General features: G+C 52.1%; 1 protein-coding gene across 1 annotated transcript in view; it reads left to right on the forward strand.

The window, feature by feature from the left end:
• The window catches only part of rrp8 (ribosomal RNA processing 8), a 42,270-nt gene extending 23,657 nt beyond the window's left edge, over positions 1–18,613 (forward strand). The window contains exons 2-7 of the mRNA XM_063052992.1: positions 7,011–7,117; positions 9,736–10,679; positions 11,061–11,190; positions 15,141–15,247; positions 15,371–15,467; positions 17,191–18,613. Of these exons, the coding sequence (XP_062909062.1) occupies positions 7,013–7,117; positions 9,736–10,679; positions 11,061–11,190; positions 15,141–15,247; positions 15,371–15,467; positions 17,191–17,304 (1,497 nt within the window). The 5' untranslated portion in view covers positions 7,011–7,012 and the 3' untranslated portion in view covers positions 17,305–18,613. The remainder of the gene's footprint in view (positions 1–7,010; positions 7,118–9,735; positions 10,680–11,060; positions 11,191–15,140; positions 15,248–15,370; positions 15,468–17,190) is intronic.
• Positions 18,614–23,032: the final 4,419 nt, after the last annotated feature.

Raw genomic sequence — 23,032 nt, forward strand, 5'->3', positions numbered from 1 at the left:
GAGCTCTGTTGCGGGGAGATGGGTGAGGTCTATGTTTGGGGGAGATGGGTGAGGTCTGTTTTGGAGAGATGGGTGAGCTCTGTTGGGGGAGAGATGGGTGAGCTCTGTGTTGGGGGGAGATGGGTGAGGTCTATGTTTGGTGGAGATGGGTGAGGTGTGTGTTGGGGGAGAGACGGGTGAGGTCTGCGTTGGGGGGGATATGGGTGAGGTCTGCGTTGGGGGGGAGAGATGGGTGAGGTCTGCGTTGGGGGGGTGATGGGTGAGGTCTATGGGGAGATGGGTGAGGTCTGTGTTGGAGAGATGGGTGAGGTCTGCGTTGGGGGGATATGGGTGAGGTCTGCGTTGGGGGAGAGATGGGTGAGGTCTGCGTTGGGGGGGATGGGTGAGGTCTGTGTTTGGGGGAGATGGGTGAGGTCTGTGTTTGGGGGAGATGGGTGAGGTCTGTGTTTGGGGGAGATGGGTGAGGTCTATGTTTGGGGGAGATGGGTGAGGTCTGTTTTGGAGAGATGGGTGAGCTCTGTGTTGGGGGAGAGATGGGTGAGCTCTGTGTTGTGGGGAGAGATGGGTGAGGTCTGCATTGGGGGGAGATGGGTGAGGTCTGTGTTCGGGGGGAGATGGGTGAGGTCTGTGTTGGGGGGGAGAGATGGGTGAGGTCTGTGTTGGGGGAGAGATGGGTGAGGTCTGTGTTGGGGGGGAGATGGGTGAGGTCTGCGTTGGGGGAGAGATGGGTGAGGTCTGCGTTGGGGGGGATGGGTGAGGTCTGTGTTTGGGGGAGATGGGTGAGGTCTGTGTTTGGGGGAGATGGGTGAGGTCTGTGGGGGAGATGGGTGAGGTCTATGTTTGGGGGAGATGGGTGAGCTCTGTTGGGGGGAGATGGGTGAGGTCTATGTTTGGGGGAGATGGGTGAGGTCTGTTTTGGAGAGATGGGTGAGGTCTGTGTTGGGGGGAGATGGGTGAGCTCTGTGTTGGGGGGAGATGGGTGAGGTCTATGTTTGGGGGAGATGGGTGAGGTCTGTGTTGGGGGAGAGACGGGTGAGGTCTGCGTTGGGGGGGATATGGGTGAGGTCTGCGTTGGGGGGGAGAGATGGGTGAGGTCTGCGTTGGGGGGGAGATGGGTGAGGTCTGTGTTGGAGAGATGGGTGAGGTCTGCGTTGGGGGGGATATGGGTGAGGTCTGCGTTGGTGGAGAGATGGGTGAGGTCTGCGTTGGGGGGGATGGGTGAGGTCTGTGTTTGGGGGAGATGGGTGAGGTCTGTGTTTGGGGGAGATGGGTGAGGTCTATGTTTGGGGGAGATGGGTGAGGTCTGTTTTGGAGAGATGTGTGAGGTCTGTGTTGGGGGAGAGACGGGTGAGGTCTGCGTTGGGGGGGATATGGGTGAGGTCTGCGTTGGGGGGGAGAGATGGGTGAGGTCTGCGTTGGGGGGGAGATGGGTGAGGTCTATGTTTGGGGGAGATGGGTGAGGTCTGTGTTGGAGAGATGGGTGAGGTCTGCGTTGGGGGGGATATGGGTGAGGTCTGCGTTGGTGGAGAGATGGGTGAGGTCTGCGTTGGGGGGGATGGGTGAGGTCTGTGTTTGGGGGAGATGGGTGAGGTCTGTGTTTGGGGGAGATGGGTGAGGTCTATGTTTGGGGGAGATGGGTGAGGTCTGTTTTGGAGAGATGTGTGAGCTCTGTGTTGGGGGAGAGATGGGTGAGCTCTGTGTTGTGGGGAGAGATGGGTGAGGTCTGCATTGTGGGGAGATGGGTGAGGTCTGTGTTCGGGGGGAGATGGGTGAGGTCTGTGTTGCGGGGGAGAGATGGGTGAGGTCTGTGTTGGGGGAGAGATGGGTGAGGTCTGTGTTGGGGGGGAGATGGGTGAGGTCTGCGTTGGGGGAGAGATGGGTGAGGTCTGCGTTGGGGGGGATGGGTGAGGTCTGTGTTTGGGGGAGATGGGTGAGGTCTGTGTTTGGGGGAGATGGGTGAGGTCTGTGTTTGGGGGAGATGGGTGAGGTCTATGTTTGGGGGAGATGGGTGAGCTCTGTTGGGGGGAGATGGGTGAGGTCTATGTTTGGGGGAGATGGGTGAGGTCTGTTTTGGAGAGATGGGTGAGCTCTGTGTTGGGGGGAGATGGGTGAGCTCTGTGTTGGGGGGAGATGGGTGAGGTCTATGTTTGGGGGAGATGGGTGAGGTCTGTGTTGGGGGAGAGACGGGTGAGGTCTGCGTTGGGGGAGAGATGGGTGAGGTCTGCGTTGGGGGGGAGATGGGTGAGGTCTATGTTTGGGGGAGATGGGTGAGGACTGTGTTGGAGAGATGGGTGAGGTCTGCGTTGGGTCGGATATGGGTGAGGTCTGCGTTGGGGGAGAGATGGGTGAGGTCTGCGTTGGGGGGATGGGTGAGGTCTGTGTTTGGGGGAGATGGGTGAGGTCTGTGTTTGGGGGAGATGGGTGAGGTCTATGTTTGGGGGAGATGGGTGAGGTCTGTTTTGGAGAGATGGGTGAGCTCTGTGTTGGGGGAGAGATGGGTGAGCTCTGTGTTGGGGGGAGAGATGGGTGAGGTCTGCATTGGGGGGAGATGGGTGAGGTCTGTGTTCGGGGGGAGATGGGTGAGGTCTGTGTTGGGGGGGAGAGATGGGTGAGGTCTGTGTTGGGGGAGAGATGGGTGAGGTCTGTGTTGGGGGGGAGATGGGTGAGGTCTGTGTTGGGGGAGAGATGGGTGAGGTCTGTGTTCGGGGGGAGATGGGTGAGGTCTGTGTTCGGGGGGAGATGGGTGAGGTCTGTGTTCGGGGAGAGATGGATGAGGTCTGCACTGTGTTGAGGGAGATGGGTGAGGTCTGTGTTCGGGGAGAGATGGATGAGGTCTGCACTGTTGGGGGGGATGGGTGAGCTCTGTGTTGGGGGGCAGATGGGTGAGGTCTGTGTTCAGGGGGAGATGGGTGAGGTCTGTGTTGGGGGAGAGATGGGTGAGCTCTGTGTTGGGTGGGGGAGAGATGGATGAGGTCTGCACTGTGTTGGGGGAGATGGGTGAGGTCTATGTTGGGGGGGAGAGATGGGTGAGGTCTGTGTTGGGGGAGAGGTGGATGAGGTCAATGTTGGGGGAGAGATGGGTGAGGTCTGTGTTGGGGGGGAGATATAGGTGAGGTCTGTGTTGGGGGCGAGAGATGGGTGTGGTCTGTGTTCGGGGGGAGATGGGTGAGGTCTGTGTTCGGGGGGAGATGGGTGAGGTCTGTGTTCGGGGGTAGATGGGTGAGGTCTGTGTTGGGGGAGAGATGGGTGAGCTCTGTGTTGGGTGGGGGAGAGATGGATGAGGTCTGCACTGTGTTGGGGGGGAGATGGGTGAGGTCTATGTTGGGGGGAGAGATGGGTGAGGTCTGTGTTGGGGGGAGAGATGGATGAGGTCAGTGTTGGGGGAGAGATGGGTGAGGTCTGTGTTGGGGGCGAGAGATGGGTGAGGTCTGTGTTGGGGAGAGATGGGTGAGGTCTGTGTTCGGGGGAGATGGGTGAGGTCTGTGTTGGGGGAGAGATGGGTGAGCTCTGTGTTGGGTGGGGGAGAGATGGATGAGGTCTGCACTGTGTTGGGGGGGAGATGGGTGAGGTCTATGTTGGGGGGAGAGATGGGTGAGGTCTGTGTTGGGGGGAGAGATGGATGAGGTCAGTGTTGGGGGAGAGATGGGTGAGGTCTGTGTTGGGGGCGAGAGATGGGTGAGGTCTGTGTTGGGGAGAGATGGGTGAGGTCTGTGTTCGGATGGAGATGGGTGAGGTCTGTGTTCGGGGGGAGATGGGTGAGGTCTGTGTTCGGGGGGAGATGGGTGAGGTCTGTGTTGGGGGAGAGATGGGTGAGGTCTGCGCTGTGTTGGGGGGGAGAGATGGGTGAGGTCTGTTGAGGGAGAGATGGGTGAGCTCTGTGTTGGGTGGGGGAGAGATGGATGAGGTCTGCACTGTGTTGGGGGGGAGAGATGGGTGAGGTCTGTGTTGGGGGAGAGATGGGTGAGGTCTGCACTGTGTTGGGGGGGAGAGATGGGTGAGGTCTGCGCTCTCGGGGGGGAATCGGTGGATGTTGTGTACTCGGATTTTCAGATTTTCAGAGGCCTGGAGCAAGGTGACACAACTGAAACTTTAACAAGTTGAGAGCCTATGATATTGCAGGAAAGATTCTAGCAGTGGCTGATTGCCAGGAGGTAAAGAGTGTGAATAAAGGGAACCTTTTCTGTCTGGCTGCTGGTGACTAGCGGGGTTCCACTGGGGTCTGTGTTGGTATGGATTCTTTTTCCTTTAATTTGGATGAAGGAATCGATGGTTTTGTGGCCAAGTTTGCAGACAATACGAAGATAGGTGGAGGGGCAGGTAGCGATGAGGAAACAGAGAGGTTACAGATTAGGACAATGGGCAAAGAAGTGGCAGGTGGAATAGAGTATCAGGAAGTGTATGGTCATGCACTTTGGTAGAAGAATTAAAAGCGTAGGCTATTTTCTAATTGGAGAGAAAATTCAAATATATGAGCTGCAAAGGGACTTGGGAGTCCTTGTGCAGGAGTCCATAAGGTTAATTTCCAGGTTGAGTCTGTGGTGAGGAAGGCAAATGCAATGTTTGCGTTCATTTCAAGAGGATTAGAATATAAGAACAAAGATATAATGTTGAGGTTTTATTAAACACTGGTGAGGCCTCACTTGGAGTATTGTGAGCAGTTTTGGGCCCCATATGTAAGGAAGGATATGCTGACATTGGAGAGGGTTCAAAGGAAATGATTCTGGGATTGAAAGGCTTATCATGTGAGGAGTGTTTGATAGCTCTAGGCTTGTACTCACTGGAATTCAGAAGATTGAGGGGTGACCTCACTGAACCCTATCAAATGTTGAAAGGCCTCAAATGAGTGGATGTGGAGAGAATGTTTCCTGTGGTGGGAGAGTCTAGGACCCCAGGACATAGCTTCAGAATACAGTGGCGTCCATTTAGTACAGAGAAGAGGAATTTCTTTAGCCAGAGAGTGGTAAATCTGTGAAGTTTGTTGCTACAGGTGGCTGTGGAGGCCAAGTTATTGGGTAGAGGTTGATAGATTCTTGATTGGTCGGGGAATGAAGGGTAATGGGGAGACTGGGGCTGAGAGGAAGATGGATCAGTCATGATGAAATGGCGGAGTAGACAAATGAGTCAGATGGCCTAGATGTGCTCCTATATCTTATAGGGTGAAAGCAGGGCCTGTTTCTGCGCTGTGGGGAAAGATTGTGGAGGTCACACTTTGGCAGAGTGGTGACGAAACTTGTACCGTTCTGATGTGTTCATGGGGAGATGTTGGGCAGAGTTCAATCACAATCAGCTTTATTGTCACTGGTGTGCTGTGAAATGTGTTGTTTTGTTGTAACAGTACAGTTGCAAAGACAAAAATAATAAATTCTAGAATTAAGTAGTGCAACAGAGGAAGAGTGAGATAATGTTCACAGGTTCATGGACGGTTCTGAAGTCCGATGGTGGAGGGGAAGAAACTGTTCCTAAGCCATTGAGTGGATCTTCAGGCTCCGGTAGCTCCTCCCGGCGAGTGTACCCTTTCCCATCAGGGAAGAGGGCCGCACAGCACCCACACTCGGATCACTAGCTCGTAAGCAGCGACTTCCCTAAGCTGTCGTGCTGATCAACGGCTCACCCACTGACCCACACCACTACACCACCACCACCATTTTGTCATTTCCTGTCAGGGTCACCTTATGTTCAGACTCTCCTGTGCCCACCGGCACTATGTACATAAAATTCAAGATTGTTTAACATCATTTTCTGACCAATACTCAGTATCTAATATCCCAACTGAAAAAGGCCAGTAACGCCATGAAAAATTGCTCCCACCCTGCTCACGGACTGTTTGCCCCACCCCCTCGCGGAGGGGGCTACATAGCATCCACGCCAGGGTAACCAGACTCAAAAACAGTTACTTTCCCCAAGCAGCAAGGCTGACCAACCTTTTTTTCTCAGGCTCCGCCTTTTGAAGATATCCTCGATGCTGGGGAGGCCAGTGTCCATGATGGAGCTGGCTGAGTTTACAGCTTTCCAATACCCTGCAGAGGCCCCTCCCTCCATTCCAGATGGTGATGCATCCAGCCGGAATGCTGAGGAGATCTGAACCAGCCGCAGTGTCAGTGTTAGAGGCTGAGGCGAGGAGAGGGTGATGAATCCTGTGAGTTTCCTGCTCAGGATGGTGGGGAAGCTTGGGGCCAGATTCTGCGGACAGGTTTCTGGACGTGCGAGGGATATTCAAGTTCAAGTGCAGTTTATTGCCATTCAACCATGTGTACTGCCAAATGCTCCAGACCGACTGCACAACACAGTATGTAGAACTCAGACATATAATGCATAAAGCAATAGTAGCACAAATAAATTAACAAGCAATGAGCTGCACACACAATGCAGGTTCAGGAGTAAACAGTATAACGCTACTGGTGCTTCACACGTGATGAGAGCTGGCTGGTGGCAGGGAGTTCAGTCCTCTTTCTGCCTTTGGGGGGTGGGGGGGGGAGGTTGTTTCCCATCCTAATAGTTCTCGTTCTAATGCTATTGTACCTCCTGCCTGATGGTTGGGGGTCAAAGAGGTCTTTGGATGGACGGGAGGGATCCTTGCCCATGCCAAGGGCCCTGTGTACACAGCAATCCTGATAAATATCTCTGATGGGTGGAAGAGAGACCCCAGTGATGCCTTCAGCAGTCCTCACAATCCTTTGTCGGGACTTGTGGTCAGACACCTTGCAGTTCCCGTTTCAGACAATGATGCAGTTGGTCAGGGCACTCTCGATGGTGCTCCTGTAAAAATTAGTTAAAATGGAGGGGCGGGGGGTGGATCGGAGCCCCGTTCACCTCAGTCTCCTCAGGAATGAGAGGTGCTGCTCTTCTTTCTTGGCTGAAGAGATGATGTTGAGTGACCAGGTGAGACTGTCTGTTGTGGGCACTCCCAGAAACCTGGTGCTCCTGACTCTCTGCATGAAGGAGGGAGGGATGTGGGGATAGCACTGAGACTCTGGCAGAGAATGACCCTCCCCTGTTTCCATCTGTTGAAGGTATGGGCATGTTTGAGGAGAGTGACTGGAATGATGATATAGAGGCCAGGGCTCTGACTGACGCCATCTTCCACAGGCAGTCACCCTCTTGCTGTGTCAGTAAACAGGTAAGAGAAGGTGGCAGAGGGAGGTGGGGGGCCTTGGGCTGTTCGTTGCACCATAAGACATAGGAGCAGAATTTAGCTACTCGGCCCATCGAGTCCCACCAGTTCTTTCTCCCCCCCCCCACCCCCACATTCTACCCCTCAGCCACACACTGGGACCAATGTACAGCCGCTCATTAACCCACTGACCCATATGTTGTTGGTATGTGGAAGGGAACTGGGAAAGCCACGTGCAAACTCCACACAGACAGAGCCAGAGGCTGGGATCGAAGCCGGGCCTCTGGGGCAGTGAGGCAGCGGTTTGACCTTCTGCACCACACCACACCACAGTCAGTGTGGGCACGTGACAGAGTGTACACAGGAACAGAGAAATTGCTGGGAGAGTCGTAGAACATGACAGCATAGAAAGAGGCCCTTCGGCCCATCTAGTCCATGTTGAACTGCTATTCTGTCTCGTCCCATCAATCTGCATTTGGACCAGATCTCTCTATTCCCCTCCCATTTGTGTAGCTATTCAAATTTCTCTTAAGTATTGAAACTGAACCCGCCACTTGCACTGGCTTTTGTTCCACACTGTCACCAACCTCTGAGTGACAAAGTTCCCCCTCATGTTCCCTTTAAACATTTCACCTTTCACCCTTAACCCATGACCGCTAGTCTAGTCTCATCCAATCTCAGTGGAAAAAGCTGTTTGCATTTACCCTGTCTATACTTCTCAATTTTGTACACCTCTATCAAATCTCTCCTCATTCCCCAGGGCCAGATAGTCTGCATCCCAGAGTGCTTAAGGAAGTAGCCTGAGAAATAGTGGATGCATTAGTGATAATTTTTCAAAACTCTTTAGATTCTGGATTAGTTCCTAAGGATGGGAGGGTGGCTAATGTAATGGCTTTTCAAAAAAGGAGGGAGAGAGAAACCGGGGAATTATAGACCGGTTAGCCTGACAACGGTGGTGGGGAAAATGCTAGAGTCAGTTATCAAAGATGTGATAACAGCATGTTTGGAAAGCGGTGAAATCATCGGACAAAGTCAGCATGGATTTGTGAAAGGAAAATTATGTCTGACGAATCTTACAGAATTTTTTGAGGATGTAACTAGTAGAGTGGATAGGGGAGACCCAGTGGATGTGGTATATATGGATTTTCAAAAGGCTTTTGACAAAGTCCCACACAGAACATTAGTGTGCAAACTTAAAGCACACGGTATTGGGGGTAAGGTATTGATGTGGATAGAGAATTAGTTGGCAGACAGGAAGCAAAGAGTGGGAATAAACGGGACCTTTTCAGAATGGCAGGCAGTGACTTGTGGGGTACCGCAAGGCTCAGTGCTGGGACCCCAGTTGTTTACAATATATATTAATGACTTAAACGAGGGAATTAAGTGCAGCATCTCCAAGTTTGCGGATGACACGAAGCTGGGCGGCAGTGTTAGCTGTGAGGAAGATGCTAAGAGGATGCAGGGTGACTTGGATAGGTTAGGTGAGTGGGCAAATTCATGGTAGATGCAATTTAATGTGGATAAATGTGAGGTTATCCACTTTGGTGGCAAGAACAGGAAAACAGATTATTATCTGAATGGTGGCCGATTAGAAAAAGGGGAGGTGCAATGAGACCTGGGTGTCATTATACACCAGTCATTGAAAGTTGGCATGCAGGTACAGCAGGCGGTGAAAAAGGCGAATGGTATGCTGGCATTTATAGCAAGAGGATCCGAGTACAGGAGCAGGGAGGTACTACTGCAGTTGTACAAGGCCTTGGTGAGACCACACCTGGAGTATTGTGTGCAGTTTTGGTCCCCTAATCTGAGGAAAGACATCCTTGCCATAGAGGGAGTACAAAGAAGGTTCACCAGATTGATTCCTGGGATGGCAGGACTTTCATATGATGAATGACTGGATCAACTAGGCTTATACTCGTTGGAATTTAGAAGATTGAGGAGGGATCTTATTGAAACGTATAAAATTCTCAAGGAATTGGACAGGCTAGATGTAGGAAGATTGTTCCTGATTTTGGGGAAGTCCAGAACGAAGGGTCACAGATTAAGGATAAAGGGGAAGCCTTTTAGGACCAAGATGAGGAAAAACTTCTTCACACAGAGAGTGGTGAATCTGTGGAATTCTCTGCCACAGGAAACAGTTGAGGCCAGTTCATTGGCTATATTTAAGAGGGAGTTAGATATGGCCCTTGTGGCTACGGGGGTCAGGGGGTATGGAGGGAAGGCAGGTACAGGGTTCTGAGTTGGATGATCAGCCATGATCATACTGAATGGCGGTGCAGGCTTAAAGGGCCGAATGGCCTACTCCTGCACCTATTTTCTATGTTTCTCCTATGCTCCAGGGAATAAAGACCGAACCTATTCAAACCTTCCCTATAACTCAGGCCCTCAAGTCCCAGCAACATCCTCGCAAAGTTTCTCTGCACTGTTTCAATCTTATTGGTAACTTTCCTGTAGGTCTCACCAACGTTTTCTACAATCTCAGCATAAGATCCCAACTCTTGTGCTCAAAACTTTGATTTATGAAGGTCAATGTGCCAAAAGCTTTCGTTATGACCCTGTGACGCCACCTTCAAGAAATGAATGATCTTATTGCTATCTTTCCTCGCCGCTGCCTCTGTTTGCAGAACAGCCAGAGTCGGAGGAGGAAGCGGGCGCTGCTGAAAACGCTGCGGATCCTGAGGGCCGCGGGTACGGCCCGGTACGAGGAGAGCCCGGGGGCAGCGCGGCCTGAGCTGGAGCGTGGCCCCTCCGGGGAGCCCAGGCTCAGCAGGAGGAAGCGCTGGAGTCGAGGAGAGCAGGAGGTCGCCGCAGAGGGGCTAGGAGCAGAAGCAGCAGCTGAACTGTGGGGAGGGGGGGAGGAGTTGGGCCAGCAAGCAGGAGGGGATGGGTCCAACAGCGTCCGGGGGACGAGGGCCGGAACGCTCACCCGGAAACAGTGGAGGAATTGGAAGAAGAATCAGCGCAGGAGCAAGAACAAGTTCCGGCCACTGGGAGCCGGGAACAGGGAGCAAGTGAGCGTCACTGCCCGTCCTGGAACACGGGAAGGAGGAGGGCATGACGTGGCAGAGGGAGCGAGGTGCCAGGCCCCTCCAGGGAAGCGACAGAAGGAGGAGGGTGGCGATGAGGGAGTGGGGTGTCGGGCCCCTCCAGGGAAGGTGAAGAGACAGAAGGAGGAGGGTGGGAAGGACCCTGCTGCCCCCCAAAACCAAGGGGTGGGGGTTAACGATGGGGCAGGGGGAGCAGTAGCTCGGCCTCCTCCCGGGAAGAGGAAGGGGAAGGGTAAGAGTGGGAAGGCGTCGGGGGGAGAGGCTGTGGATGGGGACCAGCTACAAGGGAGCTCACCCGGGGACCGCTCCAGCGCCCTGAGGGATCGGATGCAGCGACGGCTGAGGGCTGCTGGTTTCCGACTCCTCAACCAGCAGCTGTACACGACGAGCAGTGCAGACGCCCAGCGGCTGTTCGAACAGGACCCCAGTGCCTTTCACCTCTACCACCACGGCTTCACCGCCCAACTGGAGCGGTGGCCCGAAAATCCGGTGCAGCGCATCATCCAGTACATCAAACACAGGTACGGGGAAGGAGGGAGAGAGGGAATGTTGTCAGGCAGGGGGGAGTTGTGGGAGTGTGGAGGGAGGGGGACGTCAGCAGGAAGGAGATGGAGTGATGTGGGCAGGCTTGGGGAGGGCTGCAGTTGGACAGTTGGGAGGGGTTGTACCCCCAGGCCAGTGACAGGTGAGCTGACAGTCAGCACCTGGGTCCCATCCAATACCGGAGAGTAAATGTGGCAATAGGACACTCGCCAACGGGATGGGGGAGCCGAGCCAGGGACGACCGTCTGGGGGATGTGTGGGTGAAGGGGATGGGGGAGCCGAGCCAGGGATGACCGTCTGGGGAATGTGTGGGTGAGCAGCAGTCACTGATGGGAGGCTGTCTCTGCCCTCTGCCACAGGCCACGCTCTGCCATTGTGGCTGACTTCGGCTGTGGAGACTGTAAGATCGCCCGGAGTGTGGGCAACACGGTACACTCATTCGACCTGGTGGCGCTCAACGACCTTGTGACTGCCTGTGACATGTCGAAGGTGGGTGCAGTCTGTCTATGACCCAGATACAGCATTGTCCCTGGCCCAACCTCCCTCTCACACTGGGATCGCACTGTGCCCAGTCCTCATCTCCTTCCCTGTGGGATACAGGCGTTCCTTGACCCTGACCAGCACCTCCTTGATGTACAGGCATTGTTCTGGTGTACCCCTTGTTGAATTCTGATATTTTTGATCCAAGGTTCTTCTGGAAGTCAGGAAAGAAGCACAGAACATGTCACTTCACAATGATTTTATGAAGTGGCAATACAAGGAAGATGCCCAGTTGGCGTTGTAGTGGCATCAGCACCAGATCTCGAGGCAAATGATCCCGAGTTTGAATCCGGCTGGCTCCTTCCATGCTTTCCATCTATGCTGTGTTGTGCGTTGAGCTAATAACACGGTCTCATAAAAAAACAGATATGATGGAAATGGCAAAAATGTCACCTGCATTGGAAATGTGGAGTAGCGAAGGTCGAATGGCTAAAAACTAAGGACAGAAAAGACTAAAGATAGCAGGGCAATGTGTTCAGCTCTTCTCATACCCCATAGATCGGAAATGTTCCATTCCAATTTGTAGATAAGAGTTAACCAATCAGTTAGTCCCTATTCAAACAATGTGATACCAAGAAGCTTCCAGAAAGAGAGAAGTGCAGCAACTCAGAGACACACTGAACAATTGTATATTCAGACTGTGACCATGAGCAAAATGTTTACTCGGAGCTGTTGTCTTTTCTCCCTGCCAGCCTGTATTCCTCGCTGTCCACATACTTCACCTGGCTTTCACATAAAATACAACCAGGCAGAAATTGTTAAACTACAAAGGAAATAACACTTAAACAGTCCAATCCAACATCCAGGATGTACAGTACATGATCTCCCTCCATGTGGGGTACAGCCACACCTTTTGCCTGACCCCAACACTCTCCTTGTCTGCAAGTCTACCTCAAGTCCAATCCACCTCCCCAGTGTACACGCATACCTGGGCCGTGCGCAACACCTCCCTGATGCAGAGATGTACCCTCAGTGAGCACCATCTCCCTGGTGTACAGGCGTACACGTGCCCTGAACCCTACCTCCCTGGTGTACAGGCATACACGGGCCCTGAACCCTATCTCCCTGGTGTACAGGCATACACGGGCCCTGAACCCTACCTCCCTGGTATATAGGCCTACACGGGCCCTGAACCCTACCTCCCTGATGTACAGGCATACACTGGCCCTGAACCCTATCTCCCTGGTGTACAGGCATACACTGGCCCTGAACCCTATCTTCCAGGTGTACAGGCGTACATGGGCCCTGAACCCTACCTCCCTGGTGTACAGGCGTACATGGGCCCTGAACCCTACCTCCCTGGTGTACAGGCATACACTGGCCCTGAACCCTATCTTCCAGGTGTACACGGGCCCTGAACCCTATCTCCCTGGTGTACAGGTGTACACTGGCCCTGAACCCTACCTCCCTGGTATATAGGCGTACACAGACCCTGAACCCTACCTCCCTGGTGTACAGGCATACACGGGCCCTGAACCCTACCTCCCTGGTATATAGGCGTACACGGGCCCTGAACCCTATCTTCCAGGTGTACACGGGCCCTGAACCCTATCTCCCTGGTGTACAGGCACACACTGGCCCTGAACCCTATCTTCCAGGTGTACACGGGCCCTGAACCCTATCTCCCTGGTGTACAGGCGTACACTGGCCCTGAACCCTACCTCCCTGGTATATAGGCGTACACTGGCCCTGAACCCTACCTCCCTGGTGTACAGGAGTACACGGGCCCTGAACCCTATCTCCCTGGTGTACAGGTGTACACGGGCCCTGAACCCTACCTCCCTGGTGTACAGGTGTACACTGGCCCTGAACCCTACCTCCCTGGTGTACAGGCGTACACTGGCCCTGAACCCTATCTTCCAGGTGTACACTGGCCCTGAACCCTATCTTCCAGGTGTACACGGGCCCTGAACCCTACCTCCCTGGTGTACAGGCGTACACGGGCCCTGAACCCTACCTCCCTGGTGTACAGGTGTACACGGGCCCTGAACCCTACCTCCCTGGTATATAGGCACACACGGACCCTGAACCCTACCTCCCTGGTGTACAGGTGTACATGGGCCCTGAACCCTACCTCCCTGGTGTACAGGCGTAAACGGGCCCTGAACCCTACCTCCCTGGTGTACAGGCGTACTCGGGCCCTGAACCCTACCTCCCTGGTGTACAGGCGTACACTGGCCCTGAACCCTATCTTCCAGGTGTACACTGGCCCTGAACCCTATCTTCCAGGTGTACACGGGCCCTGAACCCTACCTCCCTGGTGTACAGGCGTACACGGGCCCTGAACCCTATCTCCCTGGTGTACAGGTGTACACGGGCCCTGAACCCTACCTCCCTGGTATATAGGCACACACGGGCCCTGAACCCTACCTCCCTGGTATACAGGTGTACATGGGCCCTGAACCCTACCTCCCTGGTGTACAGGTGTACACGGGCCCTGAACCCTACCTCCCTGGTGTACAGGTGTACACGGGCCCTGAACCCTACCTCCCTGGTATATAGGCATACACTGGCCCTGAACCCTACCTCCCTGGTATACAGGTGTACACGGGCCCTGAACCCTACCTCCCTGGTGTACAGGTGTACACGGGCCCTGAACCCTACCTCCCTGGTATATAGGCACACACGGGCCCTGAACCCTACCTCCCTGGTGTACAGGCGTACTCGGGCCCTGAACCCTACCTCCCTGGTATACAGGTGTACACGGGCCCTGAACCCTACCTCCCTGGTGTACAGGTGTACACGGGCCCTGAACCCTACCTCCCTGGTATATAGGCACACACGGGCCCTGAACCCTACCTCCCTGGTGTACAGGCATACACGGGCCCTGAACCCTACCTCCCTGGTGTACAGGCATACACGGGCCCTGAACCCTACCTCCCTGGTGTACAGGTGTACACGGGCCCTGAACCCTATCTCCCTGGTGCACAGGCGTACACTGGCCCTGAACCCTATCTCCCTGGTGTACAGGTGTACACGGGCCCTGAACCCTACCTCCCTGGTGTACAGGCGTACGCGGGCCCTGAACCCTACCTCCCTGGTGTACAGGCACACACGGGCCCTGAACCCTACCTCCCTGGTGTACAGGTGTACATGGGCCCTGAACCCTACCTCCCTGGTGTACAGGCGTAAACGGGCCCTGAACCCTACCTCCCTGGTGTACAGGCGTACTCGGGCCCTGAACCCTACCTCCCTGGTGTACAGGCGTACTCGGGCCCTGAACCCTACCTCCCTGGTGCACAGGCGTACACTGGCCCTGAACCCTACCTCCCTGGTGTACAGGTGTACACGGGCCCTGAACCCTACCTCCCTGGTATACAGGTGTACACGGGCCTGAACCCTACCTCCCTGGTATACAGGTGTACACTGGCCCTGAACCCTACCTCCCTGGTATACAGGTGTACACGGGCCTGAGCATAACCAAACCGGTATGCAGGCTTACCTGGACCTAAGCACCACATCGCAGCTACACAGGCACACTGACTTACCCTCTGTCCCGTCAGTGTCTGAGTGTCTATCCCGCATGTCAGTGTCTCAATGTCTCTGGCCGTGCGTCCCACACGTCAGTGTCTCTGACCGTCCGTCTCATCCGCCCATGTCTGTGACTATTGGTATGTCTGACGTACTGACAGTCATTCTGAGGGAGGCACATGACATGTCTGTCAAGGGAATATTGGGTGTAAATGTCCACACCCCACGTATATCCCCTCGTGTCAATATGCGGACACACAAAAATGGTAGATTATCTTTGTTTTCCCTCCTCCCCGCTCCCTGGTGGGTCTTGACATGGAATCTGAGGACATCCCTGGTCCCACACACACTTCCCTGCCTCCCGTTATCTTCGACTGAGGTTTGCAGGATCTGCTGTGATGACGTTGCTGCTGTTGTGGGCTCTCTAGGTTCCCCTCGCCGATGCGTCAGTGGACATTGTGGTCTTCTGCCTCTCCCTGATGGGCACCAACCTGGTGGATTTTCTGATGGAGGCCAACCGTGTTCTGCGAGTGGGGTGAGAGATGTTTGCTGCACTGATCCTGAACGGGGCGGGTGGGGTGGGCACAGCAAGGTGCCTGTCTCCGTGGGGAGAGTACTGCTCAGTCACCTTAGCCTCTTGTCTTTTGGTGTTTTCCAGGGGAATTCTGAAGATCGCAGAAGTGGCCAGCAGATTTGAAGATATTCGGAATTTTGTCAGTGTTCTGGCACGTCTCGGCTTTAAGCTGCTTTCAAAGGTAGAGTCAGATTTAATATCACTGGCATAGGTTGTCACATGTTGTTTGTGGCATCATAATAAAAAGCAACAAATTATGATAATGAATGAATATCAAATTAAATTAAAGTCCTGCTGGGGGGGAGAAACGAAAGTGGTGAGGTAGTGTTCTTGGGTTCACTGACCATTCAGAACTCTGATGAAACTGTTGAGTGTGGGTCCAAGCTCCTGTACCTCTTTCTTCACAGTAGCCATGTTGTGGGTGAGGGTGGAGAGAACTACTGCACAGAAATAGGCCCTTCAGAGGCAGTGCAGAAGAGGTTCACCAGGTTGATTCCAGGGATGAAGGCGTTAACCTATGAGGAGAGATTGAGTCGCCTGGGACTATACTGTCTGGAGTTCAGAAGAATGAGAGGGGATCTTATGGAAACATACAAAATTTTGAAAGGGATAGATAAGATAGAAGTAGGAAAGTTGTTTCCATTGGTAGGTGAGACTAGAACTAGGGGACACTGCTTCAAGATTCAGGGGAGAAGATTTAGGACGGAGATGAGGAGAAACTGTTTTTCCCAGAGAGTGGTGAATCTGTGGATTTCTTTGCTCAGGGAAGCAGTTGGGGCTTCTTCACTAAATATATTTAAGAAACAGTTAGATAGATTTTTACGTAGTAGGGGAATTAAGGGTTATGGGGAAAAGGCAGGTAGTTGGAGCTGAGTTTACGGACAGATGAGCCATGATCTTATTGAATGGTGGGGAAGACTCGATGGACCGGAATGCCTACTCCTGCTCCTATTTCTTATGTCCTTATGTTCAGCCCATCTAGTCTGTGTCAAATTGTTATTCTGCTGGGTCCCATCAATGGATGGTGTTACAACTTGTCAATCTGGGTAGAGGGCGACAGAGCAGGAAAAGGAGTCTTGGGTTGTGTGGTTTTCGGGGGGTGGCCTGCCCAGCATTTGGAAAGCAGCTGGAAAGGGACTTGGTGCAGGATTCCATGAAAGCTACCTGGCAGGCTGAGTCAATGGTGAGCAAGGCAAGTATATCCTTCATATTCATTTCCAGAGTAGAGGAATATAAAGGCAAGGATGCAATGCTGAGGCTTTGCAAGGCTCTGGTCAGACTGCAGTTGGAATATTCTGAGCAGTTTTGGGCCCCTTTTCTAAGAAAAGATGTGCGGGTACTGGAGAGGGTTCAGAGGAGGTTCTCGAGATTGGTTCCGGGAATGAAAGGGTTAATGTACGAAGAACGTTTGATGGCTCTGGGCCTGTACTTGCTGAAGTTTAGAAGAACGAGAGGGGATCGCATTGAAATTTATTGAATATTGAAAGACCTCAATCAAGTGGATGTGGAGAGGAAGGATATTTCCTATCATGGAGCAAATTGGGACCAGAGAGCACAGCCTCAGAATAGAGGGACATGCATTTAGAACAGAGATGTGGAGGAATTTCTTCAGGCAGAGGTGGTGAATCTGTGGAATTCTTACCCACAGACAACTGTGCAGGCCAGGTTATTGGGTACATTTGAAGTAGAGGTTGAAAAGTTTTTGATTAGTCAGGGTGTCAAAGGCTACGAAGAAAAGCAGGAGAAGGGGGTTGAGGGGGAAAATAAATCAGCCATGGTGGAATGGCAGAGCAGGCTTGATGGGCCGAATGGCCTGATTCTGCTCCTCCTTTGATGGTCTTCTGGGTTGAGGGCTGCTTGTCAATGTGACGTGCGCTCACGTATACAACCCCCTCTCTCCACAGGACACGGAGAACCGCTACTTCTACATGTTTGACTTTGAGAAGACCCGGTCGCCCAGTGAGGGAAGTACTCTCCCTCAGCTCCAGCTCAAGCCCTGCCTCTACAAGAAGCGCTGAGACACGTCAAAGGGCCAACGACCATCAGGGGCAACTAGCCAGGCTGGCTGAACAGGAGAGGGACTCGGGTCGTATAGAAACCGGACTGCAGGAGAAGAAATCTCATCTGAGATATTTAGTGCCTTATGTGCTGGCTGATGGAGGAGTGAGTGTGTGAGGCTGTGGCCTTACACAATCCCTGCAGTCTGTGGTTGTGAATGATTTAAGCACTTTGTGTGAATCTGAATCAGGCCTGAACCCATGCATCTGGAGGTCAAACCCACCCCGCATGTAGCCTCTCTTCCTCCCTCTCCCTCCTCTCATTCCTCTTCCCCCCTCTCTTCCCCCCTTCCCCCCTCTCCTCCCCCTCTTCCCCCCTCACCCTCACGCGCTCTCTGCCCTCAGCCCTCAGCCCTCACTCTCGCTCTCTCAGATATACACACGGACAGCAAATGCAGGAGATACAGGAGGAAGTTGGTTCTGAGGTAGCCTGTGAAACCCAGGGAAGGGGTTTTGGGGGCAGGTTTCGTGTCCCTCTGTTGCAGGAGAGGAGAGGAGATGAGGAAGGAGCGTTGCCTGTGTTTCGGGATCTGGGCATCACTGACAGCTGACGTTATCCATCTATTCTGTATTTCCCTGCGGTCCGTGTGACAAAGGTGCTCCTCACAGGTCCCTGTTGAATCTGGAAGACAGACAGAGCCGTTCAGCCCCCTGCGGAACGTGCCCCACGGTGCTGTTGGGAGAGAGTTTCAGGGTTTACAACTTGTGATGGTGAAACAGTGGACAGACTGTACTGCGTAATGGGAGCACAGGGGTTGTATCTCCTGAGTCACAATCCTCCAGAAAGCAGTCATCCCAGCCCGTGTCAACAAACATAAGTTCAAAAGTGAATAACGGGGAGACACGAGATGACAGATGCTGCAACCTGGAGTGGGGGGAAAGATGGAGGAGACAGGAACTGCTGGATGCCGTCAGTGGGTCGGGCAGTGTCTGAGGGGGAAGGAGGGAGGAATTGTCAGTGTTTCGGGTTGTTCCAAGGTAGCACGGTGCTAATACTGATCGGGGCAGAGTTGGGAGTTTGTACGAGAGCTGTGGTTTATCCTGCAGTCCAGTGACGTACCAGTTAGGTGGTTTGGTCGTTGTAAGTTGTCCCGTGATTATGCGGGGTTTAATCGCTGGGTTGGCTCATTGTACCAGAAGGGACTGTTCCACACTGTATCTCGAAATACATTTTAAAAGAACACAAACTGAATTTTCTCCACAGGTGCTGCTGAACCTGCTCAATTCCTCCAGCAGCTCACTTTGTATAGTTTAAAAAAAATAAATTTTGCATGCATTTATTTTCCAGCAGAGTGAATTTTGTTCTGTATTGGAGATGTTTTGTGAAGGGTCAGGGTGAATTTATGTAACATGAGTGGCCGTAATGTGAGACTGCTGTGTGTGAGAGTGTCTGTCTGTGAGTGTGTGTGTGTGTCAGTCAGTGTGAGTGTGACTGCTGTGTGTGTGAATGTGAGTGTGTCTGTCACTGTGAGTGTGTGTGAATGTCTGAGTGTGTGCGTGACTGCTGTGTGTGTGTGAATGTATGTCTGAGTGTGAGTGTGCATTGGTCAGTGTGAGTGTGTGTGTCGGTCAGTGTGAGTGTGTATGTGTGTGAGTGAGTGTGTGTCGGTCAGTGTGAGTGTGTGTGTTCGTCAGTGTGTGTGTGTGTGTGTGTGAGTGTGTGTGTGTCGGTCAGTGTGTGTGTGTGTGTTCGTCAGTGTGTGTGTGTGTGTGTGAGTGTGTGTGTGTCGGTCAGTGTGTGTGTGTGTGTGTGTGTGTGAATATAAGTGTGTGTGTGAGTGACATGGAGGGTAGCCAGTGTGTGTGTGTGACGGGGTGGGGGGAGAGGTGGGAGCTGCAGTGACTGGTCTCACAATGTGCTCGAAAGAGAAGAGGACTGCAGTGATGGGGTGTGCTGCCTCGAGGAGTAGACAAGCGATGGAAACCCCAGGGTATGCTGCCTCCGGGGTGCCAGGGTCAGGGATGTCTCAGATTGGCTCCACATCATTCTAAAGGGGAAGGGTGAACAGCCAGAAGTCTTGGTATGCATTGGCACGAATGACATAGGTGAGGAAGTCATAGAGATAATTTAGGGAGTTGGGAATGACTTCCCACAAAGCGAAACCCAGTAGCACGAATGGCAGTGATGCTTCACTACCAGAGGAGCTCAACGCCTTCTCTGCCCGCTTTGAAAGGGAGAATATAACTACAGCTGTGAAGATCCCTGCTGCACCCGGTGACACTGTGATCTCTGTCTCGGAGGTCGATGTCTGGCTGTCTTTCAGGAGGTGGCTGGCCCTGATGAGTACCTGGCAAGGCTCTGAAAACTTGTGCCAACCAACTGGCAGGTGTATCCAAGGACACTTGTAACATCTCACTGCTATGGTTGGAAGTTCCCACCTGCTTCGAAAGGGCAACAATTATACCAGTGCCCAAGAACAGCAGTGTGAGCTGCCTTAATGACTATCACCAGGTAGCACTCACATCTACAGTGATGAAATACTTTGAGAGGTTGGTCAAGTCCTGCCTCAGCAAGGATCTGGACACACTGCAATTTGTCTATCGCCACAATAGGTCTACAGCAGACACAATCTCAATGGCTCTTCACATGGCCTTGGATTACCTGGACAATGTAAACACCCATGTCAGGATGCTGTTCATCGACTATAGCTCAGTATTTAACACCATCCTTCCTACAGACCTGATTGAAGACCTCCCCCTGCAATTAGATCCTTGACTTCCTAATTGGAAGATCATAATGTGTGTGGATTAGAATTAATAACACACCTCACTGATTATCAATACTGGCGCACCTCAGGGATGTGTGCTTAGCCAACTGCTCTAGAACCTCTTTACTAGTTATATAAAGGGTAAAAGGGAGGTGAGAATTGATGCTGGACCACTGGAGGATAACTCACCTGGACCCGATGGACTACATCCCAAAGTCCTGAGAGAGGATGCTGAAGAGATAATGAATGCATTGGTCATGATATTTCAAGAATCACTTGATCGGTCATGGTCCCAGAGGACTGGAAGATTGGAAATGTCACTCCACTCTTTAAGAAGGGACAAAGACAAAAGAAGAAATTATAGGCTAGATTGTCTAACCTCAGTGGTTGGGAAAATGGAATTGATGGCTTTGTGGCAAAGTTTGTGGATAATACGAAGATAGGTGGAGGAGTAGGTAGTGCCAAGGAAACAATGCAATTGCACCGGGACTTAGACAGATTGGAAGCATGGCAGATGAAATACAGTGTTGCGAAGTGTATGATAATGCATTTTGGTAAAACGAACAATAGTGTGGACTATTATCTAAATGGTGAAAAAATTCAAACATCAGAGGTGCAGGGGGACTTGGGAGTACTCATGCAAGACTCTCAGAAGGTTAATTTACAGTTTGAGTCTGTGGTAAAGAAGGCAAATGCAATGTTGGCATTTATATCAAGGGGAATAGAATATAAAAGCAAGGAGATAATGCTGAGTCTTATAAGACACTAGTCAGGCCACACTTGAATTGAATTGACTTTATTTCTTACATCCTTCACATACATGAGTAAAAATCTTTACGTTACGTCTCCGTCTAAATGTGCAATGTGCAATTTATAGTAATCTATAGTAAATAGTATGTACAACAGGACAGTCAATATAACATAGAAATACGATTGTATCAGCATGAGTTAATCAGTCTGATGGCCTGGTGGAAGAAGCTGTCCCAGAGCCTGTTGGTCCTGGTTTTTATGCTGCGGTACCGTTTCCTGGATGGTAGCAGCTGGAACAGTTTGTGGTTGGGATGACTCAGGTCCCCAATGATCCTACGGGCCCTTCTTACACACCTGTCTCAGTAAATGTCCTGAATAGTGTGAAGTTCACATCTACAGATGTGCTGGGCTGTCCACACCACTCTCTGCAGAGTCCTGCGATTGAGGGAAGTACAGTTCCCCTACCAGGCAGTGATGCAACCAGTCAGGATGCTCTCAATTGTGCCCTTGCAGAAAGTTCTTAGGATTTACCATACCAAACTTCTTCAACTGTCTGAGGTGAAAGAGGGGCTGTTGTGCCTTTTTCACCACACAGCTGGTATGTACAGACCACGTGAGATCCGCGGTGATGTGGATGCCGAGGAACTTACAGCTGTTTACCCTCTCAACCCCAGATCCATTGATGCCAATATGGGTTAATCCGTCTCCATTCCTCCTGTAGTCCACAACCGGTTCCTTTGTTTTTTGCGACATTGAGGGAGAGGTTGTTTTATTGACACCAATTGACTTCTCTGTAGACTGCCTCGTTATTATTTGAGATCAGGGCAATCAGTGTAGTATCGTCAGCAAATTTAATCAGAAAATTAGAGCTGTGGGTGGCGATAAAGTCATGAGTATACAGGGGGTAAAGGAGGGGGCTTAGGACATAGCCCCGTGGGGCACCTGTGTTGAGAGTCAGAGGTGCGGACGTGAGGAGCCCACTCTTATCACCCGCTGGTGATCTGACAGGAAGTCTGGGATCCAGCTGCACAAGGCAGGGTGATGGTTGAGCTTGTTGAACCTGGATGGAATTATGGCGTTGAATGTAGTCCAGCTCTTGGCTCCGTTCCTCCCCCTCCTGTCTTCTCCCATCATTTCGGATCTCCCCCTCCCCCTCCCACTTCCAAATCTCTTACTAGCTCTTCCTTCAGTTAGTCCTGACGAAGGGTTTCGGCCCGAAACGTCGACTGTACCTCTTCCTAAAGATGCTGCCTGGCCTGCTGCATTCACCAGCAACTTTGATGTGTGTTGCTTGAATTTCCAGCATCTGCAGATTTCCTCGTGTTTGTGTTTTTCCACTGAGGTTGGGTGAGACTAGAACTAGTCATGGGTTAAGGTTAAAAGGTGAAAGGTCTATGGGAAACATGGGGACAGGCTGCCCCCAGGCCTCCAGCGGATTTGCAGACAACAGGCCTTTGGCTTTTCCAGTGGACTTCAATCTCACAGACCCAGGATTTCATCCATCAGGTTTCAGCTTCCTGACTTCCAATCTTGGGCAAACATACCTCATCTTGGGCCAGCACAGTTTTGACATTTCAGCATGATAAAAATGTGCTGACTCTCAGCCTAATTTATCCTGACCAGATTCTCAAGATGTTCCCAACCCTGTCAGCGTTGACGCAGAAACCTGCTGACCCTGAACTCCTTACCTCTCTCGCCAGAGGTCTCTTTACTTGTTGACTCCCTCTCTTAGTCAAGCTTTGCAAGTTCCTGTATAGCATCATCAGAAATAGTCTTAAACCAAATTTAGGACTTGAACTTGTAGACCAAATATATCTCTTTTCATGACAATTTAAAAACTAACCGCATTACAGTCACTGGCCACAGAGTGCTCCTCCCCAGCACTTCAGCCCCTTGCCCTGCTTTGTTCCCTGACAGCAGACTGAGTGTTACCCCCTTTCTGTACAGACATCTACTTGTCAAAGTCCCAGTACATTCATTATCAATCTATGTCACCAGATACTACCTCAAGATTCAATGTTTTGCAGGCATTCACAGAAAAGTAAAGAAATACAATATAATTTATGAAAATCTATACAAACAGACTGACAGGGTTGTGGAGTCCTTGAAAGTGAGTCTGTAGGTTATGGAATCAGTTCATGGTGGAGGTGAGTGAAGTTATTCCTGATGGTTGAGGAGTCGTGAGTCCTGAGGCTCCTGTACCTTCGTCCTGATGGGAGCAGAGAGGAGGG

Source organism: Mobula hypostoma, chromosome 7 (genome assembly GCF_963921235.1).
Source record: "Mobula hypostoma chromosome 7, sMobHyp1.1, whole genome shotgun sequence".
Lineage (NCBI taxonomy): Eukaryota > Metazoa > Chordata > Chondrichthyes > Myliobatiformes > Myliobatidae > Mobula > Mobula hypostoma.